This window comes from Salvelinus sp. IW2-2015, linkage group LG1 (genome assembly GCF_002910315.2).
Source record: "Salvelinus sp. IW2-2015 linkage group LG1, ASM291031v2, whole genome shotgun sequence".
Lineage (NCBI taxonomy): Eukaryota > Metazoa > Chordata > Actinopteri > Salmoniformes > Salmonidae > Salvelinus > Salvelinus sp. IW2-2015.
This window is the reverse complement of record NC_036838.1, coordinates 55,508,601-55,533,617: the sequence shown is the minus strand read 5'-3', so window position 1 is coordinate 55,533,617 and position 25,017 is coordinate 55,508,601. Positions and strand designations below refer to the sequence as shown.

Sequence of the window (25,017 nt, the reverse complement as noted above, 5' to 3'; positions counted from 1 at the left end):
TAGCTAATTTAGCTAGCTGTTAATGTTACGCTTGTGCATAACTAGCCAGCTAGCTAACATCATTCAAACAATGCATAATGCTAGCTAGAATTGCATTTTTTTTTTTTTACTTTATTTAACTAAGCAAGTCGGTTAAGAACAAATTCTCATTTCCAATGACGGCCTAGGAACAGTGGGTTAACTGTCTTGTTCAGGGGCAAAACGACAGATTTTTACCTTGTCAGCTCGGGGATTCGATCTTGCAACCTTTCGGTTACTAGTCCAACGCTCAAACCACTAGTCTACCTGCCGCCCGCAGAAGTTTATTTGTCAGTGTGTCTATTAGCTTGTTACATAACATTGGCTATATCTTCATCTGTCTATATGGTCATGGTACTTCAACATCACTACTGTAGCTAGCTACAGTACACACCGACTCAGTCAGCATCTGTTAGTGTGGTGGGCTCTGTATGATCGGCAAGCTACTAGCTACCTTCAGAGTTGACAGTCTGAATCTCTGTTAGGCAAGTGTCATTCATTTTTGTGCGATGCGTTTGATCTAACATAGCGTTCATTGTTGTTTCAGCATCTGTGTTCTTGAATACACTGACCCCTAAATTCTATGTGGCACTCACTGGAACATCCTCTCTCATCTCTGGCCTAATCTTGGTGAGTTGTAATGATCACAGAGTTATTTGTAGTTTGATTGTAGACACTACATTTGGAAATGTGGATTTCAAATACCAACACCAAAGGTAGCATGTATTCATTGTACAGTTAGTGCACAATAATGATATGATAATCAAATAAATTGTTTAGAAGATTTGTATACCAGTACATTGCTCTCTGTATGACTGTCCCAATCCCCTGCCCCCAGATATTTGAGTGGTGGTACTTCCGTAAGTATGGAACCTCATTCATCGAGCAGGTGTCTGTTAGCCATCTGCGACCCCTCCTAGGTGGGGTGGAGAGCAGCTCAACCACTGGCCTGTTCTCCTCAGTCAACGGAGAGGCTGAGCCCAGACCCAGTGTCTCAGGTAAACATTCCACCAACTAAAATGTTTCCCCATTTTGCAACAGAAAACTAAAATGGCCGTGGGTTGAATATGTGATTCAGGTTTGCAAGGCCATCAATGTAACTAAGTAATGATACAATGACACTGTCTTTTGCAGAGTGTAAAGTTTGGAGGAATCCATTAAATCTATTCAGAGGAGCAGAATACAGCAGGTAGGATGAGGAGCCACAGAATGTCACTGTCTTCATGTTGTACTTCAGCCTAACACTGTCTTCGTGTTGTACTTCAGCCTAACACTGTCTCGTGTTTACTTCAGCCCTAACACTGTCGTTCGTGTTGTACTTCAGCTAACACTGTCTTCGTGTTGTTACTTCAGCCTAACACTGTCTTCGTGTTGTACTTCAGCCTAACACTGTCTTTCTGTTGACTCAGCCTAACACTGTCTTCGTGTTGTACTTCAGCCTAACACTGTCTTCGTGTTGTACTTCAGCCTAAGACTGTCTTCGTGTTGTACTTCAGCCTAAGACTGTCTTCGTGTTGTACTGCAGCCTAAGACTGTCTTCGTGTTGTACTGTACCCATCTAAAGGTACACCTGGGTGACTGGAAAGGAGCCTTTGACGTACTACGATATGAACCTGTCTGCTCAAGACCACCAGACTTTCTTCACTGGTGACACTCAGCAAATCAAGGCTGAAGATACTGGTTAGAATCCAAACTTTTTAATCGGAATATCATTGAAAAGTTTTAGCCAAAGTGTAAATGTCTGCGAAGGAATAGAACACTTTAATTATTTTTGAAAGACTGCTTTGGTCCTCATCGGCCTCATTCCTACTCCTGTGTTGATATTTTTCTGGATCCGTCTCTCTGTATTGCATTCAGTACAGTATTTGTTGTCTGGTTCTGGCCTGTTACAGTGATGCAGAAGGCCTGGAGGGAGAGGAATCCCCAAGCCCGGATAAGAGCAGCTTACCAGGCCATAGAGATGAACCACGAGTGAGTTCCACCGTTAACAGTTTCTGTTTAAAAGACTGCATGCTCATTCAGGAAAATCCCAAATTAAGTTTCTCATTCAGTAAAACAAGTATGTATATTCTTATGAACTAGATTGCATAGCAAATGTCTTCCCTGTGGTTTTTAGGTGTGCTGCTGCCTATGTGCTACTGGCAGAGGAGGAAGCCACCACCATCACAGAGGCTGAGAGGCTGTTTAAACAAGCCCTGCGGAGTGGTAAGCGAGAACAGAGAGTACAGGACCCCGTCACAAGTCTCAGGCCTCTGACCCTTAGTTTAAAAGCATTAGTCAGGGATGCGATTGTTATAATTAAATTTATTAATTTTCCTCTCTTCCATAGCTGGCAAAGACATCAACTTGCTGGTGTACATCAAACGCAGACTGGCCATGTGTGCACGCAAGCTGGGACGCATCAAGGAGGCAGTGAAAATGATGAGAGATGTGAGTGTTGCCATTTCCYTAATCAGGGGTGTTCAAATCAGGGCCTTGAATTCTGCATTATGGCTGCTTTTCTTTGCTCCCTAGTAACTGATGTCATTGATTGGCTAGAGGGAGTGTTCACACACATGTTGTCCCAGGTCTGAACCAGTCGCTGTTTAGAGAATAGAAGAACAACCAGAAGTATTGTGGAACTGGAGGCCCTGGGGCGCAATCAGCAGGACGCAACGTTTTGGAGCCTTTGGATAGAAATATGCTATGTAGAACAAACATGCCTCTGACATGTAGAATGACAAGGAATCATGACGGCTCTATTAGAATCATTTCCATCTGCAACGTTCATGAATGTTTGACTACTGAATGTAGCCCTGATTTGTCTAGTCCTGTCTTTAGTCCTTTTCTATGCTCCTTTAATAGTGGTTAGTCCTGCCATTTTTTTGATTCCTTCGTTCACTCACTGTTCCTTACTTCTCCCAGTTAATGAAAGAATTCCCACTGTTGGGAATGTTGAATATACATGAAAACCTCCTGGAGGCGCTACTGGAGCTGCAGGCCTACGCTGATGTACAAGCAGTCCTCGCCAAATACGACGGTAAGATATATGCCATGTAGCAGATGCTTTTATCCAAGGCGACAGTAGTGAGTCTGTGGCCGGCAGTGGGAGTGAAAGCCATGATCGTGGTGTTGAAAGCATCATGCTACCAACTGAGCCACGCAGGACCACATCAGCAAAACAGGATTCAAGCCAACTAACTACTACAACTTTGAACCAGTCCTTTGTCACTTTACCCCTACCTACATGTACAAATGACCTTGGCTAACCTGTATCCCTGCACATTGACTCGGTACCGGTACCCCCTGAATATAGCCTTGTTATTGTTTTTTTTACTGTAATTTATGTAGTAAATATTTTCTTAACTCTATTATCTTAACTGCATTGTTGTTTAAGGGCTTGTAAGTAAGCATTTCACATTAAGGTCTACACCTGCTGTATTTGGCTCATGTGACAAATTTGATTTTGATACTCATGATTTCCAGACTCCTCATTTGAGTTTAAAGTGAAATAACCGTCATGTGTTCTCGTTGTAGATATCAGCTTGCCAAAGTCAGCCACTATATGCTACACATCTGCACTGCTGAAAGCACGGGCTGTATCAGAGAAGTATGTCCCTGTGGAAAGACAGAAATGTGATTTAATGTAACATTTTTAAGATATAAACAAACAGTATGATCTATACTTGACATGGATGCATCGGTCTTTATAGGTCAGACTAATCTTTAAGGCTTGTTTGTGTGACATCAAACCCCCTATTTGTGCATGATATTTCCTCCTTAAAGCTGTCCTGACTCCTGTGTCTTACCATGGGTGTGTCTTCTCTCTCTCTTTCTCTATCTATCAGGTTTTCGCCTGAGGCAGCATCCCGGCGGGGCCTGAGCACTGCAGAGATGAACGCTGTGGAGGCTATACACAGAGCTGTGGAGTTTAACCCACATGTGCCAAAGGTCAGTCCAGACCCTCAGTCACAGATCTAGTATCAGTTTACCCAATCCAAATCCTAACCTTAACCATTAGTGGGGAGAAATGTACAGATCTAGGATCATCTTAGCGTATCCTATCTAACTCCAGACCTGAACCAATGGTGGGGTTAACACGACTGATATACGACATTGTCTGTATATACAGTTTGCTTTATTTGAGCAAAGTCTCATATTTTACACACACAGGTGATAGCTATTTAGTTGTCTCTGTACGCCATACTCCTCTTGAATGATGGCTGCAGAGATCAACTTCTCAACCTGAAGCGAGCTGACTTTGCTCCACTGTATTACCTGTAGTGACCTATGTTAGCCAGTGGGTGTCAATATTGCACTGCATAGTAAACGTAGCTGCTGTAGTCAGGACTGGACCTGTGAGCCACTTCTACTCTCTCTGCTGCACAGAAGAACATGGTACCATACACTTAGTGGATTTTACTAAAGGAGACAATATTAGTCTAATTATTATTCCGTTGTCATGGCTATCCATCAGTGGACTAAAGAGTTCATAGTGAGATCTGGGTCGTGTTCAGTATGGCACATTGTAGCAAAATCTTTTGCAATGGAAAATACAAATCTGTGTTATTATTGCACAAGGTCAGGTAGTACATCCCCAGTTTCAAAACGTTTTCTACCTACTGAACAGGAAGTGCACCCTCCCTGATCATGCATCTGTCTSGGCTCTGGGAGACAACAAGGGGCCCCTGCCTCTCTGATGTATCTCCCTGCAGTAGACGGACAGAAACAATTCCTGCACATCTCTTCCCACAGGGATTAGGCTTGGATGTCCCATATTAAAACACACTCTCTCTCTCACACTCACTCATATGCACACACACACAGATCGCAGTACCCCCTACAGCAAAATGTAGTCTGTGTGTGTTGTATCCTGTGCGCTCCTTGTGTGTGTGTGTGTGTGTGTGTGAGCTGCAATGTGTGGTAGTCACAGGCAGAGAGGGGGAAACTCAGCTCTTTGATCCAGGCTTTGATGACAGGGCCCTCATCCTGAGTGTCACCCGCCCCCAGGGGCACTGCTGCCCCCCCGCTACGGCGTTGACATACACACAGGGAGGGTCAGACTATAAAGTAGTGATCCCAGAGATATTGCACATCTACAGCACCTCTGCTTTCAACTGGTGATACCCTAGACCGTTGAGGTAGGAGAGACTAATCTCTTCTATCTGTCAATCTCTGTCCCATTGAAGCAGAGCCTCTCCCTCAGTCTTTCACATGGGCTTCACGTCTCATAATAGACAGGCAGACAGACCGGCTGAGCTCTGAGTCCGAGACACCCCGAGGAGGAGGAACTCAGCTGTGCTGTCAAAATGTCCGCTGACATGCAGCGCTGTTGATGTGACGACCTGTAAAGAGTTGTGTCGGTCGGAGTGTTCTCGGGAGTGAAGCACGTTCTGTGGCCTCACCGTGTCAACTCACCTCATTGACTCCACTAATGTTCTTATAGTGAAAGCTTTTGGCTGTTGTTGACTGAAATTTCGCAGTTAGTGGGATTATTTCCATTTATTTGTGTCAGACCTGTCTTTCTTTATTTATCAAGTTGAGTCCCATTGAGATCTTCTGTATCTCTTTCACAGGGGAGCACTGTCTATGTCGGTCTAAATGGTCAGTGTGTGCACCTGTAGCCGTAGAGCCTGAGGCATGCCTGGCGTGGGCTGTTTTCTGCCCAGCAGCCAGTGTTCACACACAGATACCAGTTGTTCACTGGACTGGAGCGAGCTGCTCTGGCTCTGTTGTGGGTGGGCTTCCATTCCCAGCAGCTTCCCCACATTCTCTGCTTCAATCAACGAGTAAGAACCCCCCTCCCCATCCCCCCCATTCCTTTCTTTGCCCTTGGCAACGTGGGACCTAGCAGCCAGCTAACACCCCCCCCCCCCCACCAGCCAGCCAGCTAGCCAGCCAGCCCCCCAGCTAGCCAGCTAGCCAGCCTGGGAAGGGCAGTGTAATGAAGGCAAGATTTCTGGTTTTTCTGGTTCAGTGTTAGGGCCAGCATCGCAGCAGGCCTGAGGGGATTATATATGGACATCACGCTACATCACATGAACAGACGGCACTAAATGCTCCACACACCCAGCTGTTTCAGTGCTCAACCGCCAAGCTTGCTCCACCTCTCTTTAGCCTGTCTTTCCCASTCAGTCTCTCTCCCCCCTTTCTTTTTCCCTCTCTCTCATGCGCTCTCTACCCCCTACCCCAAGGTACGGTAGAAAGGTTGAGCAACCGGACTGAGGGCAGCCTGCTGGTCATGTGTTAAGGACACCTGAATGTGTTTTAAATTTAGCACACTCCTGTGGTAACAATTCCTCACGCCTTTGGAGTGTGCTGCTTTGTGCCTGGTAGCCTGTGTTGTGGCGATGGCCACCTTGGCCTTGTTCAGGATTCAGGGGGATGGAGGCTTCACATAGGTAGTAGCAGGTGTGACACAACACCTGAGACCGAGAGTAGTAGTTATAGACTGACTCTAGTAGGAAGAAACCTTAGCACAGATCTAGGATCAGCTTCCATTCACCAGACCCTAATCATCGGATGGAACCATTCAAAACTGACCTAAGATCAGTGTCTATGGTCAATATCATTCTCCTATTCGGCATCTGTCCTGTACTGTCCACAGATGCCTGAGGGTGACCTAACATGGTAGATGGCCTCAGAGGTCATCTGTATCCTCACCAGCACCGTGAGCCAATGAGACGATGGCTAAAGGATGTCATTATTGTCGAAGTGTTCCATTGTGCTAAATGCCGAAGATTAAAATCTGAGGGAGGCTTATGAGTTAAACTCCAGTTCATCAGTGTTTCAAGATAAAAGGGGAGTGTCAATGAAACGCAATCTCTTCATCAAAGAGGTGACTGGGGATGGGCTAGGGGGGTGTTACCCACCCTTATGCCAGGACATGCCAGGCAGGACAGCTGCCAGTCAAATGCTTTGGTTAACATCACCTCTACCCTCTTATTAAACACTTGGATACCTGGGTAAAGGTGCTGCGCGCAGCAGTATAGAGAATGACCAGCACCCGTTTGCAGTATATGCTGACCCACGTTAAAGTCTCAACTTTGGAGAGGACATGAGAGTCGCACGACTTGGCAGTCAAATAAAACACAGCAGTGAGGAGTGGTGTGTGCAGAACACATTTGAACACTTATCCAAGCATACCCATCACCACCACATTCACACTGTAGCCAGCTAGCTACCACCACCTAACTGTCGCTGAGAGAAGAGCAGAGCAGAAGGTTGGGGCTTGTCTCCCTCTCCTGCCCCTGGGTGCGCCCCAGGCGAGCGTGGCGGCTCTGCTCTGGGCGACTCTGGGCTGCTCTGCTCTGGGCTGCTCTGCACTGGGCTGGCTGGTTGGCTGAGCTTGTGACCATGGGGGGGATTAGACAGGATTAGCTTTATGGTAACCTTCCCAAAGTGTCAGACTGAGACTCATAGTCCTGTGAAGCAGGCGGCCTGGGAATCCAGCAGGCCCAACGCCAATGGCCCCCGCGGCCTCCACAGCCCAGGGGACCAGTTCAGAGGGGATTAACGCCACAGCCACGCCGCCATACACACACACACAGTGTCTGCTAAATAACTATGATGTAAATGCCTTTGACCTTAATGTTATCTAATGGTGTTACTTTCGTGTCTCCCTCTCTGTCTAGTTTTTATTAGAGATGAAGAGTGATCCTGTCTCCCTCTCTGTCTAGTTTTTATTAGAGATGAAGGGTCTGATCCTGTCTCCCTCTGTCTAGTATTTATTAGAGATGAAGAGCCTGATCCTGTCTCCCTCTCTGACTGTAGTATTTATTAGAGATGAAGAGCCTGATCCTGTCTCCATCTCTGACTGTAGTATTTATTAGAGATGAAGAGCCTGATCCTGTCTCCCTCTGACTGTATAATTATATTTAGAGATGAAGAGCTCTGATCTGTCTCCCCCCTGTCTAGTATTTATTAGAGATGAAGAGTCTGATCCTGTCTTCCTCTGTCTGTATTATTAGAGATGAAGAGCCTGATCCTGTCCTCCCTCTGTCTAGTATTTATAGAGATGAAGAGTCTGATCTGTCTCTCTTGCTAGTATTTATTAGAGATGAAGAGCCTGATCCTGTCTCCTCTCCTGTCTAGTATTTATTAGAGATGAAAGTCTGATCCTGTCGCTCTTCTCTGTCTAGTATTTTAGAGATGAGACTGATCCTGTCTCTCTTGTCTAGTATTTATTAGAGATGAAGAGCCTGATCCTGTCTCCATCTGTCTAGATTTATTTAGAGATGAAGAGTATGATCCTGTCTCCTCTGTCTAGTATTTATTAGAGATGAAGAGTCTGATCCTGTCTCCTCTCTGTCTAGTATTTATTAGAGATGAAGAGCCTGATCCTGTCTCCATCTGTCTAGTATATTTATTAGAGATGAAGAGTGATCCTGTCTCCCTCTGCTGACTGTAGTATTATTAGAGATGAAGAGTCTGATCCTGTCTCCCTCTGTCTAGTATTTATTAGAGATGGAGAGTCCTGATCTGTCTCCCTCCTGTCTATATTTATTAGAGATGAAGTAGTCTGATCCTGTTCTCTCTGTCTAGTATTTATTAGAGATGAAGAGTCTGATCCTGTCTCCCTCTGTCTAGTATTTATTAGAGATGAAGAGTCTGATCCTGCCTCCAGAACACATCCTGAAGAGGGGGGACAGCGAGGCGGTGGCCTACGCCTTTTTTCACCTGCAGCATTGGAAGAGGGCCGAGGGAGCCTTAAACCTGCTGCACTGCACCTGGGAAGGCAGTACGTACTAGTTGTAGGACATTGATTGATTGATGAATTAGTGGGTTAATTGATTAATTGGTTGATTTAGTTAAAGGATTATGTACTCGCATTAAAAGTCATTGATGTGTTTTTTTAATGCATTTCTCTCCTGCAGCTTTTCGGATAATTCCCTACCCTCTAGAGAAGGGTCACCTGTTTTACCCCTACCCTGGGTGCACAGAAACAGCAGATCGGGAACTGCTGCCGAGTATGTAGGATAAGTCACTACTATACAGTATACTCAATGCAAAGGTCAATTCTGCTGTCCACTCATGATATGTGCCTCTCTACCCCCACCCCACCTCTCTCACTCTCCTCTTCTGCAGCCTTCCATGAGGTGTCTGTGTACCCGAAGAAAGAGCTTCCCTTCTTCATCCTCTTCACAGCGGGCCTTTGCTCCTTCACTGCCATGCTGGCCATGCTCACACACCAGTTCCCTGAGCTCATGGGCGTCTTTGTCAAAGCAGTAAGTCCTGCACTTCTCTTCCACTGATCCTAGAATAATTGTTTGATATTGGACTGGATCTGTTTAAATTAGAATTTAGAGTTTTAATGGGAACAATTCAATTATTAAGACATGTATGCATGGCTTCAGTGCCTCTCATTGCCAAATACACATAGCATCAGCAATCCAGGGTTTATACACCGTTGGTTGTATGCATGTTATTATATACTCTGACCCGGTTGACCTCTGGTGTTGTCGCTGCCTCTCGTCTCTGTCAACAACGAGGCTCATGGGATGCCTGGGTCTGGTGGTCGAGGCGCCGGTGTGTTTCACTGCACATTCACTCCCTACACCTCAACTGCTGCTCTCCATCAACTTGTTGTGCACAATAGTTAAGCAATCTAGCCAAAATCTTGTATGATTTAATATCTTATTTCATGGGTCTGTTTTGTCTCCAAGGTTTGAGAATGAAATGTAGCCTAACCATATCCTTTTGTAGATTTCAAGAGTACTTTATGACTTGGCGCAGAATAGGGATGGCACAATTACCGTATAATTGTGTATCTGACAATTATGGATGAAGACCATAATGAAAATAAATAACCGGTATGAAAAAAATAAACTGGAACGAGCATCTGACTGACGACGGGATGGCCGGAAATTTGTGCGGTTGAGTCCATTTCCGCGGTAACATGGACTCTTTACAACGTGATGAAAATGTGTTGGTCCTTGCTGAAGCAAGCAAGGTGTTGTAGCAATCAAGTCTTTGGTTTCCTAGGCAACGTCACCCTCCCTGAAGTCAAGAGTGGAGGGGGGAAAATGTGCGTCTTAAATAAAAAAAAACAGACAATTATAACGGTGACCTGCGGTCATTTGACTGACAAATAACTGTCCTCCAAAATTCCATGAATGTCACAGCACAGAAGCAGCATCTCCAACTAAGCTCTGTCCCAGCCAGGTAGTTAGTAGTTCAGTTCACTGTATTGGATAGCAGGACTTGAAGACCATCCAAGGATCAACAGCTAGGAGGGCCACTCTGGGTACTAGTTCAGATCTAGGATAGTAATAGTCTAACAGGCTAGTCTTGCATTGCCAGTTCCAAGTCTCGTGGGAAAGATGGAAATGTTGGTTCAGAACAGGCGAACAACACCTCTGTTCAGCAGCACTGTACTTGGATAGTATATCAGACCTGAGAATGTAGCTTGCTTTGATGATGCCAGTTTTCCACAGAGCCGCACCCTGTCAGGAGGGTCTCCAGGGAATGTGGAGGTTCAGCTTCTGGATGATAGTGCCTGTCACTACGACAACAGGCTAAAGGCATCAGCATGCTTCAGTTAGTCTGGCGCCTAGCTGAACCCGGCTAGCCGAACCCAACGAGTGTTCTCACATACTCCGTAAAAAGACCTTTGCTTGAAAAATGAGAAAAATCTGCATTACTACTGTTTGTCAAGTTTGAGGCGCCATAGCCAGTATACACGTCCTCAAAATATTCAGAATTCATCTAAGATAACTCAAGAAATCTTAGTCGGGCAATTTTACATCTAACTAAGATGTTTAGTGCAGTATTTTTCAATGAATAAACTTGCATGAAAATGAGTCGTRTCACGTTGAATGATAACAGACTTTTTAAAGAATTTTGTTCATTAAACAGACAAGACACACTTAGGCTACCCTGATCACAGTCAAAACACATATATTTTATAATAGGTTAAGAATATAATGAAATATAACAGAATAAAATACAAATCATATTTTTCCCACAACTTTTGTGTCACGGCAACATTTGGAACCGCTGGAACATTTGGAACCGATATTTATATGAATATCACTCATATAAAAAAGTGATATTTTGAAACAAGCCCATGCTTTTATTTTTTTTAAATCCACGTTTCATCTGTTTCCTACCCTCGCATTCACTTTGTTAGGGAGCAGGCGTAGGGTCTTACATTGAGAATATCATGATACCCATAGAAAATAATAGCAATCTATATTTTGAAAAGCATTTGAGTCGTGTTTCTATTCCACAATCTCTGCAGGCTTTTGGAGTTGCCTTTACGAGATCGAGCAAAATAATAGGCCTACACTTGATTAAGACTACATTATTGCATGCTAAATGGTTCTGATCAGCGATAGATGAGTAAACAAATAGATGAGCTACCACCTCCACTTGTTTGCCAACCAGAAAATTAACCAAATATACAGATGCAGAATCAGTAAAAAAAAAAATCCCATTGATTGATTAAGACAAGTACAGGCTTTTGGTCGCGTGTAGGCCTAGGCTACTAAGCGGGTGTGAGTGAAGTGAAAAACAATCCACTTGTTAAACTACATAACATGCTGACAAAATGTTCTGATCAGTGCTAATGAATGAGCCAACTCGACATTTCCACAGCCTAATTGTAGCCTAACCTATATCCAAACAGAGATTCAGTAAAAATACAAATCTGACATTGATTGATTTATCAAGATGACTCTCCACGCTTGTCTAAAAGCAGCAGGAAATGGTGCTGAAATAGTGAACACACTGGCAGGCTATTGCTTCAAATGTATTATAACATGTGGATGACTTTGGGAGATTCATTACACAACAATTTGCCTTCCACTTGCATTCGCCTACTTCATTCCTTCCACTTGCATTCGCCTACTTCATTCCTTCCACTTGCATTCGCCTACTTCATTCCAATATTTACGTCAACCAGTGATATTTATTCCCCAAGTAATTCTTTATGGATCCATCCAGTTGTGGTTAAGAAAACAGTGCAAGTGTTGGACTATGCGAAGAGACGGGTGAAGTGACATGCCTTGCAAAGTTTAGAACTGGCAGGATGATAGTAGTAGCGGGCGCTGCCTAGCAACCATCAAGAGCTTAAGAGCGTAGTTAGTGCGTGCCAATGCCGCCTCAGCATCACGAATACATTTCATACTAGGCCGTAGGCAGAACTTTACAACAGTCATGACTAGGTTGGTTGCTGGAAATACACTGAACAAAAATATAAATGCAACATGCAACAATTTCATAAGGAAATCAGTCAATTTAAATAAATTCATTAGGCCTTAATCTATGGATTTCGCATGACTGGGCAGGGGCGCAGGCATGGGTGGGCCCGGGAGGGCAAAGTCCACCCACTGGGGAGCCAGGCCAAGCCAATCAGAATGAGTTTTAGCCCCACAAAAGGGCTTTATTACAGGCAGAAATTCTCATCAGCTGTCCGGATAACTGGTCTCAGACGATCCCGCAGGTGAAGAAGCCGGATGTGGAGGTCCTGGGCTGGCGTAGTTACACATAGTCTGCGGTTGTGAGGCCGGTTGGACGTACTGCCAAATTCTCTAAAACGATGTTGGAGAAGCGGCTTATGGTAGAGAAATGAAGAACATTAAATTCTCTGGCAACATCTCTGGTGGACATTCCATTCTAGTCAACATGCCGATTGCGCGCTCCCTCAGCTTGAGACATCTGTGGCATTGTGTTGTGGGGCAAAACTGCACATTTTAGTGGCCTTTTATTGTCCCCAGCACAAGGTGCACTTGATATACCACACCTGTCAGGTGGATGGATTATCTTGGCAAAAGAGAAATGCTCACTAACAGGTATGTAAACAAATTTGTGCACAAAACTGGAGAGAAATGTTTTTTGTGGGTATGGAAAATTTCTGGGATATTTTACTTCAGCTCATGAAACATGAGACCAACATGTTTTGATGTATGTGATTTAGTCCCATTTCTTATGTATTCATAAGACACGTGTGGCAGACTGTGTTTCTGTTTTTAGCTTCTTTGGCTAGGCCCTCTCTCACACTAGGCTAATCCTCTGTTTACAGTGGCCCTGTTTATTAGCTCTCACTTTACACAGCAGGGCTATTAGCCTGGGTAAAAGCAAGCCCTCAGAGACCGTCTCATGCTCAGACTTTTGTTATGGGAAAGGCTACCTCTAGATAGTGGAGAGCCTGGTTTTTACATCACGGCAGAGTCTGGTTTTTACAGCGCGGCGGAGAGCCTGGTTTGTGTAAGGGCCAGATAGAGGCACTACATGAAAGCCTCAGAGGCTGGAGGGAAGAACGGCCAGGCCCCCACCATTCTCTGAGGTTAACCTCCCCCTGGCTTCCTCTTATTCACTCCTATTCCCACTACATGTAATCTACTCCTAGTCACACTACATGGTAGGCATAGCTGTCCTCAACTAGGACTGGGCGGTATACCGTATTTTACTATATACCGGTATTGATGCACGGACCGGTTTGGGTTTTTACTTGACCTTCTATAACAAATGTTTGGTTTGTTAAATGTGATATGCCATGTGTAACGTCCATTTTTATTGTTTACACTGCTACAACTTAGACCGCTGCGCCACTCGGGAGCCCTAAGGCACTGCATCTCAGTGCTAGAGGCGTCACTACAGACCCTGGTTCGATTCCAGGCTGAATCACAACCGGCCGTGATTAGGAGTCCCATAGGGCGGCGCACAATTTGCCCAGCATTGTCTGGGTTAGGGGAGGGTTTGGACGGGGTAGGCCGTCATTGTAAAAATGTTTTACTTAACTGACTTGCCTAGTAATAAAGGTTAAATAAAAAACATTTAAAAAAGAATAGCTCTCCATGCCGCTTTCCTCACATACTTAGCCCCGCCCCCTATCACTCAAGGAGCGCATTTGTTGTTGCTTGACCACCAGACACCTGCGTTCAGTCTGCATCGTCAATGAAGCACATGCAACAATTTTGGTGACATTTGCTTAATATAAATCCACAAGCGTTCTATAATTACACTTTGTTCCTTACATCTGCAAACATCTAGTTTGTCTTTTCTTAGCTAAGCTAAATCGTGTTAGCCGCTAATTCTAATCGTTAGTTAGCTGGCTAGCTAGCTAATAAATGTACTGAGTCAGAGCAAACGTAGCTAGATAATACAGACAAAGATTATAGTGTCCCCTAGGAAACATTGATGATCACGTTGGTTCCTACCCTGTCACAATAACTCCTGCCTGGCATTTTCATTCATTGTCATGTCAAACAACACTGTATTCAAAGTGCCCACTATTATATTCTAACTACAGAATTAGAATGATCATTCTATTTCCATGATTCCTACAGTTCACCCAAGTGTTTTGACCTAAATCGCAAGTCAAATTGCAATTGCAATATTTGGTTAAAAATAAGGCCTAGTTTTCCCCCCCATATCGTGCAGCCCTACATGGCAGTGTGAAAATTACCTAAAATAAGTGCAGTAAATGCAAAAATTTATGGAAATGCAGGAAATTGAATTGAACAGTATAAAACAATCAGAATGGAGAAAGACCCATTTGAAATCACTTAGAATGTATGTGTTGCCACCCTAGGGTCACACTACTCATAAAGCAAGTTTAGAACTTTTATTATTTAAAAAAACAAAAAATACCATCATACTGTCAAARAAAAGGCTACCTATTCTGTAGATCATTGGTGGCAGTTGGTCAGTAGAGACTAGCCTAATTCAATGTGTGCTTTGTAACTCTCTCCATCTTATGGAGGATGGATGTTGTTTTCAGACTACAGTGGCTTGCGAAAGTATTCACCCCCCTTGGCATTTTCCTTATCTTTGTTGCCTTACAACCTGGAATTAAAAAATAGATTTTGGGGGGGTTTGTATCATTTGATTTACACAACATGCCTACCACTTTGAAGATCCATTTTTTTAAATTGTGAAACAAACAAGAAATAAGACAAAAAAACTGAACTTGAGCGTGCGTAACTGTTCCCCCCCCCCCCAAGTTAATACTTTGTAGAGCCATCTTTTGCAGCAATTACAGCTGCAAGTCTCTTGGGGTATGTCTCTATAAGCTTGGCACATCTAGCCACTGGGATTTTTGCCCATTCTTCAAGGCAAAACTGCTCCAGCTCCTTCAAGTTGGATGGGTTCCTTTGGTAGACAGCAATCTTTAAGTCATACCACAGATTCTCAATTGGATTGAGGTCTGGGCTTTGACTAGGCCATTCCAAGACATTTAAATGTTTCCTCTTAAACCACTCCAGTGTTGCTTTAGCAGTATGCTTAGAGTCCTGCTGGAAGGTGAACCTTCGTCCCAGTCTCAAATCTCTGGAAGACCGAAACAGGTTTCCCTCAAGAATTTCCCTGTATTTATCACCATCCATCATTCCTTCAATTCTGACCAGTTTCCCAGTCTCTGCCGATGAAAATCATCCCCACAGCATGATGTGTCCACCACCATGCTTCACTGGTTGGATGGTGTTCTTGGGGAGATGTGAGGTGTTGGGTTTGCACCAGACATAGCGTTTTCCTTGATGGCCAAAAGTTAAATTTTAGTCTCATCTGACCAGAGTACCTTCTTCCATATGTTTGGGGAATCTCCCACATGCCTTTTGGTGAACACCAAACGTGTTTGCTTATTTTTTTCTTGAAGCAATGGCTTTTTTATGGCCACTCTTCCGTAAAKCCCAGCTCTGTGGAGTGTACGGCTTAAAGTGGTCCTATGGACAGGTAATCCAATCTCCGCTGTGGAGCCATGCAGCTCCTTCAGGGTTATCTTTGGTCTCTTTGTTGCCTCACTGATTAATGCCCTCCTTGCCTGGTCTGTGAGTTTTGGTGGGCGGCCCTATCTTGGCAGGTTTGTTGTGGTGCCATATTCTTTACATTTTTTAAGAATGGATTTAATGGTGCTCTGTGGGATGTTCAAAGTTTTTGATATTTTTTATAACCCAACCCTGATCTGTACTTCTCCACAACTTTGTCCCTGACCTGTTTGGAGAGCTCTTTGGTCTTCATGGTGCCCCTCGCTTAGTGGTGTTGCAGACTCTGGGGCCTTTCAGAACAGGTGTATATATACTGAGATCATGTGACAGATCATGTGGCACTTATATTGCACACAGGTGGACTTTATTTAACTAATTATGTGACTTCTGAAGCTAATTGGTTGCACCAGATCTTATTTAGGGGCTTCATAGCAAAGGGGGTGAATACATATGCATGCACCACTTTTCTGTTATTTATTTCATATAATCTAATTTTTTTACATTTTCACTTCACCAAATTCAACTATTTTGTGTATGTCCATTACATTAAATAAAAAATAAATTTAAATTACATGTTGTAATGCAACAAAATAGAAAAAACGCCAAGGGGGATGAATACTTTTGCAAGGCACTGTAGGTGACTGAGTGATATGACGAAAGAGAAAGTTGTTTCTTTGTAAATCTTATCTGATTGAGTGTCTTTAAACACTTTGAAACATCTGACTYCTCGTCACTACACACGGTTCTGTTTGCGTCTGGGTGGACGTGTCTGTAGATTTCTGATTATTGAAATGTTTACCAAGAGACGTGTTTTTATAAACACAAGCAAATAGTTGGCCAAAATACACTTCARCAAGGAATGTATGAAGACCACACTCCAGATGAAAACTTGCAGTCACAACTTTGCAGTCTATAATGTTGTCTACCTGAATGTGAAAAACAATGATCAATTGGGCTGATATCTTAAAACCATAATCAATTAAGCTGATATCTTAAAACTATGATCAATTAAGCTGATATCTTAAAACCATGATCAATTAAGCTGATATCTTAAAACAATGATCAATTGGGAAGATATGTTAAAGCCTTGATTAATTAAGCTGATATCTTAAAACCATGATCAATTGGGTTGATATGTTAGCGTGAATTATAGACATTATACATTCCAGTTGTTGTTCTAGGCATAAAGACTAGCCTATGTTATCATATTGTGTGGTGTCGTTGCTGTATTTTGCACAATTTCCTAATTACAGTCCTCTACTTCATTAAGGATTGTGTGTGTAGGCTTGGGCGGTATACCGTGTATATACCGTATACTGAGGTATTTTGAAATACCGTCAGACAGTATGATTTTCAATACCGTTTGGGGTGCCCTAAAGCTTGAGGGGTCCGTGCTACGCCCTTGCTTAACTATCTTAGGTGTGCCAAATAAATTATCTCCAACTCAGGGCTCCAGCTATGCGTTTGGTCACTACACACTGTTCTGCTTGTGTCTGGGTGGACGTGTCTGTAGACCTGGAACTATTGAAATGTTTACCAAAAGGCTTGTTTTTATAAACGCAAGCAAATAGTTGGCCAAAATACACTTCAGCAAGGAATGTGTGAAGACCACACTCAAGATGAAAATTTGTAGTCACAACTTTTCAGTCTATAATGTTGTCTACCTGAATGTGAAAAACCATGCTCAATTGGGCCGATATGTTAACATGAAGTATAGACGTTATACATTCCTATTGTTGTACTAGGCATAAAGAATAGCCTATGTTATCATATTGTGTGGTGTTGTCGCTGTAGGTTGAGACTGTATTTTGCACAATTTCCTCTACTTCATTAAGAAGTGTGTGTATATGTTAGGCTTGGGCAGTATACCATATACATTTTGAAATACCAACGGTATGATTTTCAATACCGTTTGGGGCACCCTAAAGCTTGGGGGGGGGGGGGGGTGCTACACCCTACCTTAAATGATTTGGCAAATCTAAGATAGTTATCTCCAGCTCAGCGTCCAGCTATGCATTTGCTTTGCTAACTTGCTAGCTAAGTGACTCTCTTGCAAAATCCAGCTTCTTGGTTACAGTAGAGACAATCAATCCCCTCCTGGATGAAGATCCTTACTGCTTAAATTTGCTTTGTGAGTAAAAAAAATCTGTAAAAATGTTTGGAAATAACCAGCGGCCCTTGTGTGCGCTGCGGTAATACCGTATACCCATGGGACTTCCCCATAACATTTTAATAATGATAATGAAACCTACAATTCTACACTAGAATTGGGGGGGGGGGGGTTTGCCTCAATAAATAATATTGAAAAAGGGTTTTAATGACTAGATTACTAATCTACTCTCCTGAAATCCCACCCCATAATTCATTGACAGGTGTGAAACCCTACCAACTCTGTGACTCTCAAAAATATCCTGCTCCTCCCCTGACAATCCCATCCACAGTGATCGATTGATAGGCCAAACTGTTAAGAATGTGGCCAGGATAAAAAAATTGCAATGAGGAAATAACTCATGGTGTGATTGTGGTAACGCACAGGAACACAAATCCTTTTGTTTTTCCGATCTGGAATATTTCACATCAAATGCCGAGCACATTACCTCCCGAGATAATTGTATTCTGTTATCGTCACGGTCGTGCATATCCCCCCACCCCCCACCCCCCCAAGGAACTAGACTGGACTTTGTGCAAACTGGAACTGCATATCCCGAGGCCGCATTTATAGTAGCTGTGGACTAATAAAGGAAATAAGAGGAAAAGGTTAACAAAATTTTATCAACACATCTCCTGTGCTACTCGCTCATCGAGCACTCATGACCATTGCTACTCCCCCTTCTGGATGGCTATAAGGCATTGCCCCCCCCCCCGCCCCCCTTCCTTCGGCAAATCAGATCACGCATCCATTTTGCTCCTCCCCTCCTATAGCCAGAAACTTAAACAGGAAGTACTAGTGGTAAGATACTGTTCAACGTTGGTCTGAGCAATTGTAATCTATGCTTCAAGATTATTTTGATCATGCGAACTTGGAAATTATCCAGGCTGCCTTTTGAGAATTGTATTGATGTACACATTGACTCGGGGACTGAGTTCATCAAGAAGTGCATAGAGGATGTTTCCACTGTCACGATTAGGACCAAAAAACGTGGATAGATGGCAACATTCGTGCAAAACTGAAAACGCGAACCACTGCATTTAACCACTGCAAGGTGACTGGGAACATGGAAGTGTACAAACAGACCAGCTATGCCCTCCATAAGGCAATCCGAGGCGCAACAACAGGGACAAAGTGGAGTCGCAATTCAAAGGCTTGGACACGAGGCGTATGAGGCAGGGACTCCAGACAATCACAGATTATAAAGGGACAAGCTAAACACCACTTTCGCCCGCTTCAAGGAAAACTCAGAGCCGCCAACGTGGGCCGCCGCCACTCACAAGGACTGTGTTCTCGTTCTCCGTGGCCGACATGAGTATGACATTTATTGCATGTTAACCCTCACAAGGCTGCCTTCCCAAGCCGCGTCCTCAGAGCATGTGCAGACCAGCTGGCTGGAGTGTTTATGGACCTATTCAATCTTTCACGATCTTGTCTGTTGTCCCCACTTGCTTCAAGATGTCTAACATTGTTCCTGTACCCAAGATAAGCGACAGTCATTTAGTTCAGTTACCATCACCCTATAGCACTTACTCCTGTCATCATGAAGTGCTTTGAGAGGCTAGTTAATGTTCGATCCCAGGCTGTGTCACAACCGGCCGTGACCGGGAGTCACATAGGGTTGCGTCCGGGTTAGGGGAGGGTTTGGCCGGGGGAGCGTTACTTGGCTCATCGCGCTCTAGCAACTCTTTGTGGCGGTCCGGGCGCCTACTGGCTGACTTCGGTCGTCAGTTGAACGGTGTTTCCTCCGACACATTGTTGCGGCTGGCTTCCAGGTTAAGTGGGCGAGTGTTAAGAAGCGCAGTTAGGCGGCTCATGTTTCGGAGGATGCATGACTCGACCTACGCTTCTGCCGAACCTGTTGGGGAGTTGTAGTGATGAGACAAGATCGTAATTGGATATCATGAAATTGGGGAGAAAAAGGGGGGTAAAATACACACAAAAAATCAGAATGCTGTTCATTGACTACTCAGCCTTCAACACCATAGTGCCCTTCAAGCTCATCACTCAGCTCAGGGCCCTGGGTCTGAACCCCGCCCTGTGCAACTGGATCCTGGACTTCCTGACGGGCCAACCCCAGTTGGTGAAGGTAGGCAACAACACCTCTGCCACATTGATCCTCAAAACAGGGGCCCTACACGAGTGCATGCTCAGCCCCCTCCTGTACTCCCTTTTCACCCATGACTGCGTGTCCACGCACGTCTCCAACTCAGTCATCAAGTTTTCTGACGACACAACCGTGGTAGGCCTGATTACCAACAATGACGAGACAGCCTACAGGGAGGAGGTGAGGGCCCTGGCGGAGTGGTACCAGGAAAAGAACGTCAACAAAACGAAATACCTGATCTTGGACTTCAGGAGACAGCAGGGAGAGCACACCCCCATCCACAACAACAGGGCCGCAGTGGAAAGGGTGAAAATCTTTAAGTTCCTCTGCGTGCCGATCACTGACAACCTAAAATGGTCCATCCACACAGACAGTGGTGAAGAAGGCTTAACAGCGCCTCTTCAACCTTGGCACCTAAAACCCTCACACACTTCTACAGATGCACCTTTGAGAGGATCCTGTTGGGCTGTATCACCGCCTGGTACGTTAATTTCACCATCTGCAACCGCAGGGTTCTCCTGGAGAGAGTGGTGCGGTCAGCCCAACGCATCACCGGGGGCGCATTGCCTTCCTTCCAGGTCATATACAGCTCCTTGTGTCACAGGAAGGCCAAGAAGATTATCAAGGACCTCAGCCACTTTGGCCACGGTCTGTTCACCCCACTACCATCTAGAAGGAGGAGACCATACAGGTGCATCAAAGCTGGAACAGAGAGAAGCTGTTTTTCAGTCTATCTCAGGCCATCCGACTGTTAAATAGTCACCACTAGCCAGCCTCTGCCCAGTACCTTGCCCTGAACTTAGTCACTGTTACTAGCTGGCTACCACTCGGTATTCTGCTCTGCACCTTAGAGACTGCTGCCCTACAGTTTTTCTTCCTTTAAAAGTTATGACCGTTAGTGGTAGATGGTGGCATTCTGTCATTGCACCACACTATCACAAGGGGGAGTTAGAAAGCTGATCTATCGGTAGTCTAAACTGTGGCAATTAATGGAGGTGTTTTCGGTCTGAGAGTCTCCTCTGGCACTAGAGTTTTCGAAAAATAGCAACGGTGGGCTTTTGGTTTCTCTCCCTCTTAAAACAGAAATAAATAACAAACTGGCTTTATTGACAAATTAGTAAGAATGTCTCACCCCATGTTCAAAAATGGCCTTTTAACCTTTATTCAGATTACAGTTGCTCACTTGAAACAAAATCATCTCCAAAATATCGTTATTTTTTAAACAAGCCTTAGAAAGTTGGTTGCAAAAAAAAAGGTGAGGAACTTGCCTGTCGGCCCTGCATTAAAGACTAAAATTGGTTAATGAAAATTGTGATAAATAAAAAATATATACCAGTTTCATTTAAGGACCAAAAAATTGACAGCAGTGCCATTATAGATATTTTCAATGTACCGATTCCATGGCATATGGTTTATGAATTGACATGCAATTTTCCGCTCCTCATGAAAGCCCTAATATTAAAAACAGTCAAATGCATGCTCTCCGTCGCCCACACGCACTTTAAACATTTGGATAGTAAAGCATTTAAAGGCTAACATTAGTTGATTTTAGTACTTCTGACTGCCAAAATTCTTACTCCACCCATACCTTTTGGACTTTTAAACATTCCCTGAAGGCATGGATTATTAGAACCTACTGCAGGCCTAAAACCTATGGGTGCAAACAACGTTTCCATGATGGGCTATTAGCAGGACACGTTCTTTACAAAAGGATAGCTCGGGCTAGGTGTGGGGGAAAAAAAACTAACTTGCAATGTAGTAAGTACTCTAAAGTTTTACGTTTCTAACTACAAAAACCATGCAACTGCAAAATGTCTGGTAAAGCATATACTGTACAGTATTTCTTCATCAACATCTTAATGCTTTCGTTAATAAAATAATGATAAAAATACTCTTTCAAAATGCAGATGTTTATTTAAACTATCAGCAGGATAATAGACTCTTGCGGAGTTTAGGGACTTTAAATATATTAATGGATCCATAACGAATTACTATGGGAATAAATATCACTGAATGACATTACATGGGGTCTGGTCTTGATAAATCTATCATGGGCCTATTTATATAATGAATATGAATTCAGAGGGCAGAAATTATTAAATATTAAAGCATTAGACCTCTCACTAAAGGCGTCAGTCATACAAAAGTAATACTTAAATCCGAACTGGTTTTGCAGTTTGTCACGAATCATTGGGTCGAAACTACAGAAGAGTACAAAACAAGAGAACACACATGGTTAATGTTCTGGAAATAAATAGAAAATATAATTTAAAAATATATATATATAAAATCTCTTACAGAGCCTTTCCATAAGTCCACTCAAGTTTCTTCAACTGTGATTCCAGATGGCCTTTGCCGATCGCTCATCATCTTCAACCATCAGTGAGTCGATGGCTTGAATAGTTTCGCTGGAAATGGGATACCACGGTAGATGCTGTGTTTTTGGTTGGTGGCCAATATATTAAAAACAGTCACATGCAATTGTGATTTCAATCGCTTTATTGTTTAATTATTTAAGGCTCCTTTCTCCTCTGGAGTTCTTTTAAGAATAAAGTCGGCTAATGAAGGCAACAAATTGTTGCTTACTGGAACACCCAAAGTGAAGTCAACTATTTCAGCACTGTTTTGAGCTTTTAGGATTATTTTGCCCTTTATTCGAAGTCACTTAGTACCCTACTCCCGACCGGTCACGTTGTACAGCGCCAACTTTTGAAAGCCAGTCACCTCTTCCCCCCACCCCCCCATGTTAAAACTTGTTCTCTCTTTCCTATTCTCCTATTTTCTTCTCGCTAAATAAAAGGTACTGTAGTTGCCCAGATACTTCCCACCTTTCCCTCAGCTATACATCCATGGCTCTGCCTATAACATCTGCCTCCATCTAATCCTTGTTTAGTGTTACTGAATCAGGCGCTGTCTGTCAGATGTATAATTTTTTGTTTGTCTTGGAATAGAAACACCATTATATTAATCAAATTAATTAAGCTAAATTCCTTAAAATCAATCCCATATACTATGTTTTTACAAAAAAAGGTTTTAAATTCTCTAGTACAGCCAGTATTAAAAACAGTCAAATGCTGCTCAAAGATGCCCTCTGGTGGTCAAACTAGCTCTAACTAGCATTAATGGCAACAATGGCTGACACTTAAATAACATGCCATAGAATTCTGCGGCAGCCCGCAAGCTGTGCTGCAGTACGAACCACTGTATGTACATAGTCATTGAACACTGGTCACTTTAATTATGTTTACATACTGTTTTACCCACTTCATACAATGCATTTGGAAAGTTACAGCCTTATTCAAAAATGTATCAAATTAGATTTTTCCCCCCTATCAATCTACACACAATACCCCATAATGACAAAGCAAAAACAGGTTTTTAGAAATGTTTGCAAATGTATTACATTTTTTTTTTAAACTGAACACATTTACATAACCAAGAAGGCTTGAATACTTATGACGCTACAAGCTTGGCACACCTGTATTTGGGGAGTTTCTCCCATTTTTCTCTGCAGATTGTTTCAAGATCTGTCAGGTTGGATAAGGAGCGTCGCTGCACAGCTATTTTCAGGTCTCTCCAGAGATGTTTGATCGTGTTCAAGTCCTGGCTCATGATCGTGTTCAAGTCCCGGCTCTGGCTGAGCCACTCCTGCGTTGTCTTGGCTGTGTGCTTAGAGTCATTGTCCTGTTGGAAAGTGAATCTTTTGCCCCAGGTCCTGAGAGCTCTGGAGCAGGTTTTCATTAAGGATCTCTCTGTACTTTGTTCTGTTCATCTTTCCCTCTATCCTGAATAGTCTCCCAGTCCCTGCCTCTGAAAAACATCCCCACAGCATGATGCCGCCACCACCATGCTTCACCGTAAGGATGGTGCCAGGTTTCCTCCAAATGTAACGCTTGGCATTCAGGTCAAATAGTTCAATCTTGGTTTCATCAGACCAGAGAATCTTGTTTCTCATGGTCAGAGTCCTTTAGGTGACTTTTGGCAAACTCCAAGTGGGCTGTCATGTGCCTTTTTAATGAGGAGTGGCTTCCGTCTGTCCACTCTACCATAAAGGCCTGATTGTGGGAGTGCTACAGAGAAGGGTGTCCTTCTGGACAGTTCTCCCATCACCACAGAAGAACTCTGGAGCTCTGTCAGAGTGACCATCGAGTTGGTCACCTCCCTGACCAAGGCCCTTCTCCCCGATTGCTCAGTTTGGCCGGGCGGCCAGCTCTAGGAAGAGTCTTGGTGGTTCCAAACTTCTTCCATTTAAGAATGATGGAGGACACTGTGTTCTTGGGGACCTTCACTGCTGCAGAAATGTTTTGGTACCCTTCCCCATATCTGTGCCGCGACACAATCCTGTCTCGGAGCTCTACGTGCAATTCCTTTTTTATATAGAAAGGTGCGTGCCTTTCCAAATCATGTCCAATCAATTGAATAGGTGGACTCCAATCAAGTTGTAGAAACATCTCAAGGATGATCAATGGAAACAGGATGCACCTGAGCTCAATATCAAATCTCTTAGCAAAGGGTCTGAATACCTATGTAAATAAGGTATTTCTTATTTTGAAGTTTTATACATTTGCTAAAAAATAAAAACAGTTTTTGCTTTGTCATACTGGGGGTTTCGTGTGTAGATTGATGTGGGAAACATTTCATTGAATACATTTTAGAATAAGGCTGTAACGTAACAAAATGTAGAATAAGGGAAGGGGGTCCGAATACTTTCCGAATACGCTGTATGTAAAGTTCCTTCAGAAATTCACACCCCTTGACTTTTTTCACATTTAGTTGTTTTACAGCCTGAGTTTAAAATTGATTATTTTGAGATATTTTCTGACAATACACCTTAATGTCAAAGTGGAATTATGTTTTTTTGTTTGTTTTTTGTTTTACAAATGTATAACTTAAATGCTGAAATATCTTTTAGTCAATAGGTATTCAACCCTTTTCTTATGGCAACTACAAAAAAAATTAGGAGAATGGGCTTAAGTCACAAGTTGCATGTACTCACTGTGTGCAATAATAGTGTTTAACATGATTTTTGAATGAATACTTCAGTCGATCAGTGAATT

At 43.4% G+C, this 25,017-nt stretch overlaps 1 protein-coding gene across 1 annotated transcript in view; it reads left to right on the top strand.

Moving 5' to 3' along the window:
* LOC111970387 (suppressor of tumorigenicity 7 protein-like) overlaps positions 1 to 25,017 on the top strand; it is a 31,310-nt gene that overhangs the window by 457 nt on the left and 5,836 nt on the right. Inside the window, exons 2-14 of the mRNA XM_023997099.2 lie at positions 566 to 648; positions 857 to 1,016; positions 1,153 to 1,207; positions 1,583 to 1,698; positions 1,911 to 1,989; positions 2,135 to 2,223; positions 2,348 to 2,448; positions 2,923 to 3,037; positions 3,535 to 3,607; positions 3,846 to 3,948; positions 8,587 to 8,737; positions 8,874 to 8,966; positions 9,085 to 9,224. Of these exons, the coding sequence (XP_023852867.1) occupies positions 566 to 648; positions 857 to 1,016; positions 1,153 to 1,207; positions 1,583 to 1,698; positions 1,911 to 1,989; positions 2,135 to 2,223; positions 2,348 to 2,448; positions 2,923 to 3,037; positions 3,535 to 3,607; positions 3,846 to 3,948; positions 8,587 to 8,737; positions 8,874 to 8,966; positions 9,085 to 9,224 (1,358 nt within the window). The remainder of the gene's footprint in view (positions 1 to 565; positions 649 to 856; positions 1,017 to 1,152; positions 1,208 to 1,582; positions 1,699 to 1,910; positions 1,990 to 2,134; positions 2,224 to 2,347; positions 2,449 to 2,922; positions 3,038 to 3,534; positions 3,608 to 3,845; positions 3,949 to 8,586; positions 8,738 to 8,873; positions 8,967 to 9,084; positions 9,225 to 25,017) is intronic.